Here is a 12,823-nt window from a genome sequence, read left to right as displayed (position 1 = left end):
ACAGATCAGTGAGGAGTTTGCAAGCCATTCCAAGTCATACATCTCTGCCTCCAGATCTAGTTTAAAAGAGCTTTTAGCCCATTCAGTCTCACTGCACTGCCTCTCTTAGGCCATGACAACTCTGTTCAGATGATGCTCAGCTTGTGATGCTCAGAAGGCTGCAAAATGAAGCAGGTTTGCAAGAAACAGGCTTCTCAGAAGGATGCCTTTGTACATTTGTTTTATGTGTGAGCAATCTGGGAGACGTGCTTGATACTTTTTGTTTACCTAGATCATATTAACACGTCCCAAGCAGTTGCAAACCCTCACATAGGAGACAAGAGTGGGAATGAAGGGTTGATGGGTAAATACAGGGACTTCAGAAACCGGCTTGGTCACCAAAGCAGCATGAAGCACTGCCCGTGTGCTGGTGAAGTATGTCCATTGCCCACCCCAGGGAGGCAGAACAAAACTAAATCTCATTAGGTCCAGAACCACCCAGCACCTTCCTGCCAATGTGCCTCAGTCCTGCTCTGCTTTTCAACTGTTGCAGGCTCTGACTCCCAGGTGTGGTGGGATGCTGAGATACTTCCAAGTCAATGTTTTCACATTTTGCATGCAAAATTGCTAACATTGTTAGCAAATGTTTTGTGTAGCTCCCGGCACTTCACAGTGAACATCAACTTACCATCTCCTCAGCCTTGCGTATTCGATGCTGGGTAGCCCATAACAAGGTTCCCACCACTCTGCTGACTGTAGGGCTGAGGATTGAGGACTGTAGGGTCCAGATGGCTGGTTTCCTTCATAAGGGCTCCCATGAATTAGTGTGCAGCTGATCTCCATGGTGCTCAGACAATCCCAATCCTTCTTACTGATCCATGTGGGAAGAATAGGGAGGACAGTCAGCTTTATTCCTTGCCCGTCCCCATTTGGGATTTCCCTGCTGAACAAGCTGTGGGGAAAACAGCTTGCTAGTTATGTGTGGCATCCCTTGGAACACCATTGCAAGGGAACTGAACAAGAGCAAGCCCAAGGGCTTGCGCTGCAGGCTACATCAAAGAGTAGGAAAAAAAGCAACAGGCTCTGGGTACCAAATTCCTACAGCCAAGCTGCGCTAGGTATCTATCTAGGTGTTTGAAAATTGACACATCACCATCAGTCATGCTAATCAGGACTCCTATGTATGGTGTAATCTGAATGCCAAGGACCAGGGGAAGTGCAGGGATAGCGCCGTGTTCCAGCAGCAAAGGGATGAAAGTCCAAAAGGAGCGTTTCTGAGACCTGAAGCTCAGGCTCTAGCCCAGCCTGTGTGAAAGGATTCCCATAAGTTTTGCAACACCCAGTGGGGCAAGAACGACCATTTTGTTGATTAACATAGAAAGCAATAATGAGAGGAAGAGATTTCCAATAATGAGGGTGAGATTTCTGTTTGATGGAGAGGGAGTCTGAGGCAAAGAGCCACAAGATGATTTATCCTTAGCAGATGTCACTCAGCCAAGAAACTCAGACATCTAACCTGCTACCCCTACCCTGTGTTCAACACTGCTCCTGCAATGATCACATCAGGCAGCTGGAATGGACCTCCAGACAACATCCTACCTGTACCTGCTCTGAGCCAAGACATGTTTTCAATAACTGCTCCCAGTGGAGGTGACTCCGCAGCATCCCTAGACAGTCTCTCTCTGAGTTCCCTACTGGTAGCATTAAGAGGTTATTTTCACATGAAAATGGGGAAGGGGAATAATTTAATGTGCTACAGAGAAGATTAACAGTGAGAATTAGGAACTGTCTAACACGCTTTCAGATATTAGAGGGGGAATGATTTTCCGTCTTTTGTCTGTCTTTCAGAGGAAATAAACTTAATCCCTTAAATGTGACCAAAAGTTGTCTAACCTGCCTAGCGTGTCTTTCCTGAAGAACCGTGATGCCTCCACTGCTCTTAGGACACCAGCACCTTCTCCAGGGAAAGGGAAGATGGGCAATAAAAAGGGATCATGTAACTGGTTTCATCAGCTGGATAGTGTTTGTAATGTGATGTAGGCATTACAGGTTAGGTCTTCAAGGCACTTAAAGGCAAACTCCAACACTTCAGTGTTGTAGGCGTACACCTTCAAACATGTACCTGGTAGGAAGCAGAGGTGCTGCAGGCAGCACAGCAAGGAAAAAGAGCAAGGACTTGAAATATCACTGTGTCTTTGCAATATATTTTCACGTCACATGCAGGGATGAATCGTCCCTTGCTTAATCCCAGGTTTAGAAATGCTTGAGGGTTTGCAGGGTTGCACATTGCACGTCTGGTGGCCATAGTAAAATCTCTCTTTGGCTCAGGAAGACATTGCTTGTATGCCAGATGCAGAATGAGTGAAGGCTATTGGACTGAAAGAGGCTCTGCAAGAGCAGTTGACCTGCAGGCAATGGCAGCTCCTTTGCCCTTGGACCTTCAGCTATCAAGACAAATTGTAAACACAAGTATGGACAATGCATACCTTGCCTTTTTGGAAGGAAATTGGAATGGGCAGCACTGGAGCATGACAGGCAGAGGAGGGGAGGAAATCTAGCTCCAAAGGGTGGCTCAACAAGGTTGTGCCTTCCTTCCTCCCTTCTGTACCATGTTGCAGATCTTCCCAAGGCAAGTTTAGCCCTGCTGTGGTCAGACTCCACACATAGGGCAGCAAAGTTCAGCACCTCGGAGATGTCTTGAGTTGGCTTTGGTGAGAAACCAAATGGCTTCCGTGTCTTAGTTTCCCCAAATAAGTGTTCTCGGCCCCAAAGACAAAAAATCCTAGACTACTACCTGAAGTGAGAGCAGCTGCTGTCTGCAGAGCATGGACATTGCTTTCCAGTCCCTGAAGAAAGCATATTGGGAAGCTGGCACTGCCCTTTTTGTAAGACTGAGTCTGTCTTCCATCGTGCCTCCTTGGGATGTCTGTCCTAGAGGTGGCTGAAGGAAGTGGGAAGTTGTTACAATCTCCCCATTCCCCCCAAGAAATTCTGTCCTTGAGGAGGGAAAGCACAATAAAAGGTATCGTTGAAAATTACAGCAAAATACTTAATTTTTATGTGACTGGACTGGACTGGTTTGTCATCAGGATGAGAAATATCTTGCATCATACAAGATCATCTTTCTTTAGCTTTTGCATCCCCAGGATTTCATGGGAGATGTAGTTCTTAAAAAGTGGTCCTTTCTGCCTGTTTTTTCTTTTTGTTTTGTTTAAGTAAGTCATGAGAGTCTTTAATATGATGTAAAATAGTCTGCATCATAAATTTAACAATTACTGACGGCCATGTGGTCACACATGCCTCGATGACTCGGCAATCAAGACTTGCAGAAATTCAGTATTTTCCTACTCCTATAAACCAATCCCATTTAATGTTCGAAGCACCATGGAGCAACACTGCACACCAGCAGCATGGGTTTCCCCTGTAAATATCACAAAGGTACTTTAACACAATGGGCAAGGTCACGGTGGAGAGATACTCAGTCTAAACCTCTCATTATTTGCACTTTGGCCCTGTCAGCTCCAAGGATATTTTCTCATGACTGCAGCATGCAACATAGATATACCCTGCGTCTGAGCATCTTTCATTCTGAATTGTTTTGAATATTGCAGTAAAACATCTAGGCACTTGTCTTCACTACAGGTGCCAGTGGGATCTTCCATTGGCTTTAAAAAATATCTGATCAGGCCTATAATCATATATAAGAGTCTTTCTTATACCATTTCAATGTACATTTCTAGATACATATTTCTAGATACACATTTTTTTATTATCAAATATTATTTTTATAAGGAAGAAAGAAACTTTGAGAGGAAGAAAGTATTTTCCAATTCAAAATGTAGAAGAGTAGGTCTTTTCTTTCTCCTCCTGGAAGCAGTTTTGATAGTAAAAGTATCAATCCATGCAACTTGTGAAGTCTAATGAGAGGGCTGCTCTTCTTCATGTGCCTTAGCTTGTACCATGAGATCTGATGATACAGGTAATAAATCAGCATCCATCTCTTCAGTCGATTCACCTCTGGATAATTTTATAAAGCTCAGTTTACAAAATATTACTTGGAAAAACAACTTCCAGTTCCTGTCTCATTCATCATTGTGCAAGTATTAATCTGGATGCATTAGAGGATTATCTCTCACTGTCTGGAATTAATATTATGAAAGAGTTGGGAATTACATCTGTTACTTAAGTGTTCCTATCTTTCCTCCATACCTAGGGACTGGAGCTATCCCTTTAGGGTCAGGACAGCCCTTGAACTGGGGTCTGTGAGTCATGGCATCGGGCCATTAATTGCCAACTTCTTTTCTGCTTTAGGTCTATTCCTGGTGATTGCTGATGTGTTTATATAGGAACCATGGTCATTCTACGGCAGGTAAGTAAAGCACTCTTTAGTGTTTCTAATTTTACCATGTCACCTCAATGACTAATAGAAGCCTTGTTTTGGGGGAAGGGTCAAGACAGGCTATTTTTATCCTATTCTATTTCTCTAAAAGGACTGTTACAAGATACAGAGATGCTCATTAGCCTTAATCCTTGATTGGCTTAGAGGAAATCATTGCTCTGTGTGTGCAGTCCAGATTAACCTCACGCAACATTCTACTTCTATTTTCTTATCTGGGATGGCCCAGGAGCTGCATGTGACTCCTGCATATGCAGAAAAGCAAAACGGCTTGTTTCCTAATGGAAAGATGACCTAGTCTAGAACTGATTCTTGATTTCCAGTAACAATGCTGCTTTGCAGTGTAAAATTGAGCTATTTTGACTATTTGAGAAGAATAGAAAAGTTAAGTCATATTGAGGGTTTGGGGTCTTCATTTAGGGCTGGATCTTGCAATGTTTTCCCTGGGTCTGGGCATAACATCATTCTTTCGCCCTCCACCTCTGAGTCACCTCATTGCCACATCCAACTAGGGTTCCACATATCCTGGGTTGGGATGCAGGCTGGGACATAAATATGCCTGGACTATCAGGCTTGGAGGTGGTGAAATGACTTTATCCAACAGTTTTGACCCAGTTCTGAGTCTGAACTGGCAAATCTGCTTTTGGCTGCAATCAGGCAGAATGTGTTGCTCCTCTGAAGCTATGCAGAGGAACTTTTTTTATCCAAGGGTAAAGAAGAGCTGAGTATGACTTTGGGCAAGGAAGAAATGCCCATAAGCTTATATAGAGCAACTGCAGTGCTTTTCTTACAGCACAGCACTGAACTGACCTACCAGGAACCTGTGGCCCTACAAGAAACAGACTGCCCTTGGCTAGGATAGATAAGGAAATCCTTCCAAGACTGAGTGCCACTGGCCCCGTGTCATGGGCTCTGACTGATGAAGTTTGTGATGCAAGGGAAAAAGGGTGTGGAAATTAAAACAAAGTTCAGATGCTGTTTTGAAAGCTTAGAATAGCAGCTGGGGCTCTAAGAAACATCCTCTAATAATTCTGGCTACAGTAATTTAAGATGTTGTCACTCTAGGCTGTCTCTCTGTTGCAGGGTAGCCCTCAGTGATTCAGTCCTTGGTTTGTCTGCTGTATTGGCCCAGATTTCTCCTCAGAGCTTTAAGCAATAGACTCTCTTCCTAACTGTCCTAAAACCAGGAGTATTTTCCAGACACAGAGACAGAATTTTTGTGAAGTCATCTCCTTCCCACCTGTCTTAGGAAAGTATTAAATTCCTTTACGGTAATGTCTCTTAGCCCTGTCTACAGAAAAGCAAGGAAGGCTAAACGAGATGCTTGGCATTTAGGCAGACCTGACCATGAACTGAGACCTGAGGTGCAGGCACATAATTACTTTCTTCTGTCACCTCTGCTATTATGGCTGTATCTTACAGCAGACAGGACCAGCAGACAGCCAAAGGCAGTAATAGCTCCAGTAGGTCATCAAGGCACTTTATGCCATCCAGTCCTTCTTCATTAGACACTAATTAGATAGTCCCAAGCATCTAGTCTGGGATTTGGCTCCTTATTAAAGCTTCAGGATGTGGTTTGACTGGTGTGAAATTGGGGCTGAATTCATGGGCTGTTATGTCTCACATCCATAGGATTATAGTGACCAAAAGCCAGAGTAGAGCAGTAGTAATGTTGTCCATCTATTGGCACACTGGAGGGTATCTCTAAGATGCTGCAATGTAAGGAAAAACAGTAATATTTTTATAGTGAAAGTTGAATGTTGGGGAATAAGCCCCCCATCTGCCATTGCTGGATTGGTGTCACCCAAGTATTCAGAGTCCATTGACTCCTGGCAGATGTTAAAGGAATCCTGATTATTTACACTGACATTTCACTGATTATTTGTTGTGCATCTTCAGGCTCTCAGAGTGTTTTTCAGAGCAGATATTTTCCATGCAGAGGTCTCAGTTCGTAAGGACTGAGTGTCAAAAGTGCATAAGGTCAAATCCTCCTGCAGCTTTTTGCTGACAAATAGCAGGGAAATACATTTCTGTAGAACTGGCTGCTTATTTCAAACTTGAACCCTCCAGACTGAAATGCAGGAGGCTGTCTAGTTGTTAGCAGGTGCAGGCTCTTTTTCAGGTCATTTCTTTGTTTTTGAGGTCACTTTAATGCCAATTTACCCAATCTAAGCATCCAGTCCGAGTGATACTTGATCCACTTCGCTCTCTGTGGTCCACAGAGTTGCTGTTGATACTGGTGCTTAACTACAACTAGCAGCAATATACTTGTTTTTCCCCCTTTCTACCTTTCACCAAAAGATTTTGGACATATATTTGTACTACTCCTGAGGCTGCCTGACTAGCTACAGTGATTGACATGACTTTCCAACAATCTTTCCCTCTGTCTTTTCTTTTTTTTCTCATTCTTGAACGTGTAAAACCCGTTACTTCCCTCTCACCCCTGCTCCCCTGAAACCTTCCTCCAACAAGATCTACCAGGAGAGCAAATCATCACTTGGGATAGTGAGGAACTTTTGGCTCCCACAGTTTGGTTTTCTCGTTGTTTAAGTAAACTGAGGACTTGCTGACAAACTCATGGCATTGCACCACTCTCCCATCAAAATGTTTCCTAAGAGGATCTTCCTTAGAGGCTCTGGGGTCTGAGTGCTTTGCTCTGCGCAAGCTCCTGCCTGTTTTTCTCTGTGCCTTCCACTCAGTAAGTTAGAAGAAAAGCCAATATTGTTCCCCAGAAGGGGCCTGCAGGGAGCTAAACTTATCAGCTTTAGTCGCTAGCAAATTACTCCTGGCAAGTTCATTGCAACACACAAAGCAAAGGGAAAAGAAAAAGGAGGGCTTCCTAAATTCCTGGCTTAGCAGCCCCACAAGTTCCTCTGGCTCCGTGGCAGTTTTTTCCCACACATTCAGTATTTTATGAAAAGCAGAGACATTTTTAGAGCTGGAATGGGGGTCAGGAGAGGAGGGTGGCCCCTGACGCAGATGAGCGAAGGGTTAGATAGCAAATCCACATCTGCAGCTCGACAGTTGGCTGCTTTTTCCAGCTCCATCTTCTCATTTATGTAGGCAAGCCCAGGATAACCTCACCCTTAAAGCTAGAGTGTCCCAGTGCTGCAAATTTGCTCCTGCTGGACCATCCCAAAAGGGAGACAAAAATGCAAAACAAAATAAGCTCACAGCAATGAGGGAGTTTTGTACAGGAGCAAAAACAGGCATCCTCTGGAATTCAGCCACTCAGTTCCACGTGGCAGAGGGTTGCACCTGCATTGCTGTGGTCTCCTGGCCATGACCAGACCAGGTGATGATGACCCTGTTGTAAAGAGTTTCTCCCAGTCCTAGTGGCCTCCCGGCCTGCTCCTGAATGAGGGAAGGGAGAAGGATTAGGAGTGAAAAGAAACAACAGAACCTGAACATTTCTGGTGATGCCCAAGACCCTTGATGAGGACATGGGCCTCTCCCGACATGGACGAATGGGCTTTGAGATCCCTTTCTAGGCTTGTAGGGAGAAATAAGGAGTATAGGGAGGAGGATGAGGGGAAAGCAGCAGAGAATGAAGGTGTATTTAAGTCTGGTACAGGAACTACCCTTAATATGTCTATACCTGTTTTTTATTAATATATTTGTCTTTTCACTAAAGTCATCTTTTCTCAGTCTTTCCATTTTTGTAGCGTGCATATAGAAAGCAAATGCTTTCCCGCTCAGTCTTTGGTTTGATCAAGTTCCTACACATTTTTCTTTCCTGATAAAACAAGGTTTCCAGTCCTCGGATGGTCCTGGCAGTTCTCTCTGCAGCCACTCCAGTTTCATTGCTGTTTCCTAAAACCAGAACTGCACATTCACTGCAGATGGAAGGGATTTGTGAAGTTCATTAGCGAGCAGGGGTAGATTTTGTTGTCATCTGCATTTGTAGAGACTGAGATTGATGCTCCAAGAGGTGTTTTCCTTTCCTGGGAGCAAGAGTAGCAGAGCCATGGTTTTGAAATCTTGCAATCCATTCACAAACATTGCCCAGCTGAGCTCTGCAAGTGCCTTTTTTACCTGGAGCTGACACACTTTATTCTCTCTCCCACGATGATAGTGAATAATATGCATTCAGCTTTGCATTTTGAAGTAATTCATTGCGTATGTTTTGATAACAAGGAAGAAGAGGTGGGGGAGAAAACAAATGTTATTGTAGGTCTTCTCAGGGTTCATCTGTAATCATGGTATTATAAAAAAAGTAAAATGTAAGTCCACTGTTGGGATTCTCTTTCTTGTAAATACTGAATAATTCAAGTCTTCTCCTATTTATGCCTTGTATCTGTATGATCTATGAGCCTGAGGCTTCCCTGGATAGCTATAATGCAGCAATGAAAAGTCCAGCACAAGCCAACCAAAGGGCACATTTGCATATAGATTGAAACATGAATCGTTGGGAGCCATTCATTAGCTGCAGCGCTCCAGACATTTGGCATTTCAACAGCTCTCTGCATCAAATCCTTTCCATCAAATTTATGGCACAATTAAAGTGCTGGGGTAGCTGTGTGCAGAAAATGAAGCTGCAGGCGAGGGAGATGTTCTTGCAGTGTTATGGCTGTGGAATATAAATTGCACTATCACAAATAAAGGTACAGCGAGCAATCTCAGCCCTGGTGTGGAGATATGCTGCCACTTCGGGAGTTTGGCTGTAATATGCTCATTCCTGCGATTTGATATCTTTGAGAAACCCACAGAATTAATCTTCCCCAAAAGTGGATGTACTATAAACCTTATTCCACTGGATCTCAAGAGAGTGAGAGCTAGGAATTTGAGGTCTTGTGTCAGTGGATAGGTTTTGTTTTACTTTTTTAAGGGACAGTAGAAGAATAGCTAGCCAATGGGACATTGTGTTGAAGGGCAGGTGAAAGTTCAGAGTGTCTAATAAAATTTATCTTTGATTAATCTTCAGACCTTGGCTTTCCCCAGAAAAAAATCACATCCCCAGGGATAGCAGCTTAAATCTCATCTTGTCTTGCTTCCAGACATCACTTGCTCAGAATGGAGCAAGAAGAGAGAAACTGAGGTCCCAAGCTGCCTCTGTCTTTTCTTACACCATCCAGTAATCATAACCTCACTCTGAAGAAATCTTGCTCTTTGTATATGCTTTCTGTAACAGAAAAGCTTGAGTTGAATCTCTGGTGGTCCCATTGCTGTGGAATAAGCTGGGGGCTGCTGGTCTGGTTGTCCTTGTTGTTGGTGGAGCTCAAGGAAAGATGGTAGGTCAGAAAAACTGAGCCACATTTCCCCTCCCACATCTTATCCCACTGCCAAGGGTCAAGGTGAGGGTTTATTACTCTTTTTCTCACTCCAACCTGTGGGGATCTGATACCTGTTTCTAGTGGGAAGAAATATCTTTATCCCTGCTGTGCAAACAGCTGAAGCAAAGGAGGTCCTGTGTCCATCCCACCCCTGCACACAACCATCCTGCTCTGTCCACCACCTCCTCCCAGATGTTGACACAGCTGTGGACTGGACCATACTGTGCATAAAATCCCCAAAATACAGATTTTTATGGCTCTTAAAAACTTAAGAGTAATTTTTAAAACCCTGAACTTTTTTTTTTAAAAAAAAAATATGTATTTATTGCTATAATTTTTAACTCAGATCAGTTCTCACTTGGGATGTAGGGCCTGGAAACTGGAGGCTCTGGAGAGGTGTTTAAGCTCACACAGCAGTCATATGAAACATATACCCTACAACGGCTCTAGAAGTGGTGCACGATCGTGCTTGACAGACCTCCTTACTTGAGGCAAGCTTCCTCTTCATCCCATCCCTATCACAAAATCTGAAAATATTCAATGGTAGGGCATTAGAAAATAAATAAACCCTCAAGGTTTCATGGATTTGGGGTCAAAGAACATCTGGAATGATCTTGATGTATACTACTGAAAGATTTGGTCTTTACAGGGTAAAATTCCTCTTTTCAAGCAGCATCATCGTTTGTTAGCACAGTGTAGATTTGACAGCTTAGCCTTGGTTTCTCTGCAGTCATGTCCAAGAAGTCATGCACTACTCCTAGGGCCCAAGGGAAAGAAAGCAATAAAAGACATTTTCAACAGCACAAGCAGAAAAATAGAATTTCTTTCTCACTAGAAAGCTGAGCACAATAAATGCATTTTCATTCTATGTTTAATACATTCACATGATGAATTATTATGCTACACTTATATTTTCTGTGAAATGGAAGTCCTATGCAATCCATATGAATAAGGTACATTTTAAGTCAAAACATCAAAGTGAGTGTGGAAAATACATGCTGTGACTTCAAGTAAGTAAAATGATTTTCCTGGAGTTAAAAGTTGACTTTGAAGTCAAGATTTTAATGAGAAAGTCAAAACAATACATTTCAATTCAGTCTTTTGCTAGTCTCAAGTGTTTTTGTGAAAAAGTTCTTTTTAGTCGATATCATATTCTGAGGCATTTAACTTTTTGGTAAAATGACATTTTCGAAGGAATGTTTCCAGTAAGATTTTCTGGGGAATAAATCTTCTTAATCTTCTTCTTCTCTTTTTTTTTTTTTTTTAATAAAATAACCCAAGCAGAGAGAGGATTTTGTTGCTTGTTTGAAGTCACATTAGGAGACTGATTTTTGCTGAAAAAGAAATCTGCATGAGAGTAGAGCAAATTTGATACCATGAGTGAAATAACCCAAGATATTCTGGCAAGCTGCCTGACACTGTAAATGCCTCTCCTGGGACTTTCAACAGAGAGGAAATGAGATGTATAAATATGGAATGGGACTTGGGAATATTTTTGCATTTCCATCTTGCCAGTCCTATGTCCGTTGGAGGATGCTTTTCTTGAGTTCACTAGTCCTGAACAGCCCATGACATCCCCAGGCACCCCTGGTAAAAAGGGGTTGTGCATTAGACCGTGGAGATGGAAGGGAATTGCCTTTTCCCTGTTGAGTACATATATGTGCATTTTAATTTTGCAAACATGACAAGATGATAAGATGGATCAACCTCTACTCTCCTCTCTTTCCCCCAAAAAGTACTTGCTGCTCTCCATGCAAGGGAGATGGCACTGGCAGAGGAATGTTGTCTCTCTCTCAAGTTGAGGAAAGGTCAGTCTCAAAGTTTACATCAATTTCATCCTCCATTAGACAGCTTCATGGAAGGAAAAAGCTTCATAAGTTATAAATTATGAGGACTACAGTTCTGAATAGGAATTTTTGAGCTACAGTGTTCTGGACACAAAATGGTTGCTTCTGTTCTGATCCAGGGTCTATTCTGTCTGGTATTCCCTCTCCAAAACTGACCACCAGTGGACTCTGACATATAATTCCTCCCAATATTTTCCTATCCTTCAGTTAATTTCCTAGATTTCTCAAGTCTGATGTGACTGCTTTGTTTTGTAGTCCCTAACAGATCTCTTCTCCAAGTACTGTACAACTTTCCCTTGAACTTACAAAAAACCTTTCATGTATCCAGGTCCGTTGACCACTGCGTGAAGAATCACCTCTATTTCTTTGTTCTGAACCCATTTCCAACTAGTTTTGTTTGATAAGTCCTTTGCTGATGAGTATTTTTAAGTCATATCTCTACAGATCTTGCCCAGTTCTTATACACTGCCCTTGGTGTCCACAGCTAGGCATGGGTGGAGATGGCATGCAACACTAGATGGACTAGAGGTGATTTAAACTTAAAAATCTATTTGTACACCCCTGTGTATGCACCTGAGGCAGTTTCACTTGTGTCCCAAGAGTTCTGGTCCCTTCCCACTTTCACCATGGAGCGGATTCCCTCAGTCTTTTGCACAGAGTCACTTGAGTGGAAACCAGGGGAAAAAGACATTGCCTTATTCTGCCGTGCTAGAGAAGAAAGCACCTGCTTGTCCTGAAGCCTGGGAAAAATGCCTATTTGGGACCAAGTCTTGGCAGAGATTTGCATAACACCACTGAGAAGCCTTTTGTACCGCCGGTGGGGATGCGACATGAGCAATTTATATGCCTCTCTTGACACTCAGTGAGGCATTTTATTGCCAACACCATTGTAAGGAAATGACTCTTAAGGTCGCATGCTGCACTTTCATGATGTGCAAATCATTTTGTAAAGGCATTTTGCTCTTCCTCAGCCCATAAACTGCTAGATTCAGAGCTAGGCAAACATGCAGCCCTTTTGCATTAAGTAGATGCTGGCAGTTAAACAGCATTGGTGTCCAATAGGGTGCAATAGAGGCATTAACCTTATTTCTATGCTGATAGTCCACGTTCCTTATGGAAATGTTGGCATAATGAATATCCTGATGCGATAAAGGTCTTGTAGCCTCAAAATAGAGGCTATCCAGCAATATCTGAGTTTCTCAAAGCACGTATAAAATTGATCAATACTTTTCATAGGATTTCATTTCCCTCTACATGGAGTAGGCTGACCAACCAGTCACCTGAAGTTGTTGGCCCAAGACCTCTCCCATGCTACGTACCATGAAAAT

The 12,823-nt window shown here is 42.9% G+C and overlaps 1 protein-coding gene across 1 annotated transcript in view; it reads left to right on the top strand.

The window, feature by feature from the left end:
* Nucleotides 1-4,293: 4,293 nt before the first annotated feature.
* The window catches only part of MYO7A (myosin VIIA), a 77,807-nt gene continuing 69,277 nt past the window's right edge, over nt 4,294-12,823 (top strand). The window contains exon 1 of the mRNA XM_088534993.1: nt 4,294-4,348. Within this exon, the coding sequence (XP_088391119.1) occupies nt 4,331-4,348 (18 nt within the window). The 5' untranslated portion in view covers nt 4,294-4,330. The remainder of the gene's footprint in view (nt 4,349-12,823) is intronic.

This window comes from Tinamus guttatus, unplaced genomic scaffold (assembly GCF_059628265.1).
Source record: "Tinamus guttatus ecotype Peru unplaced genomic scaffold, ASM5962826v1 Tinamus_guttatus_pri_ptg000602l, whole genome shotgun sequence".
Taxonomy (NCBI): Eukaryota; Metazoa; Chordata; class Aves; order Tinamiformes; family Tinamidae; genus Tinamus; species Tinamus guttatus.
The sequence above is the reverse complement of the archived record's forward strand: the minus strand, read 5'-3'. Positions and strand labels throughout refer to the sequence as shown.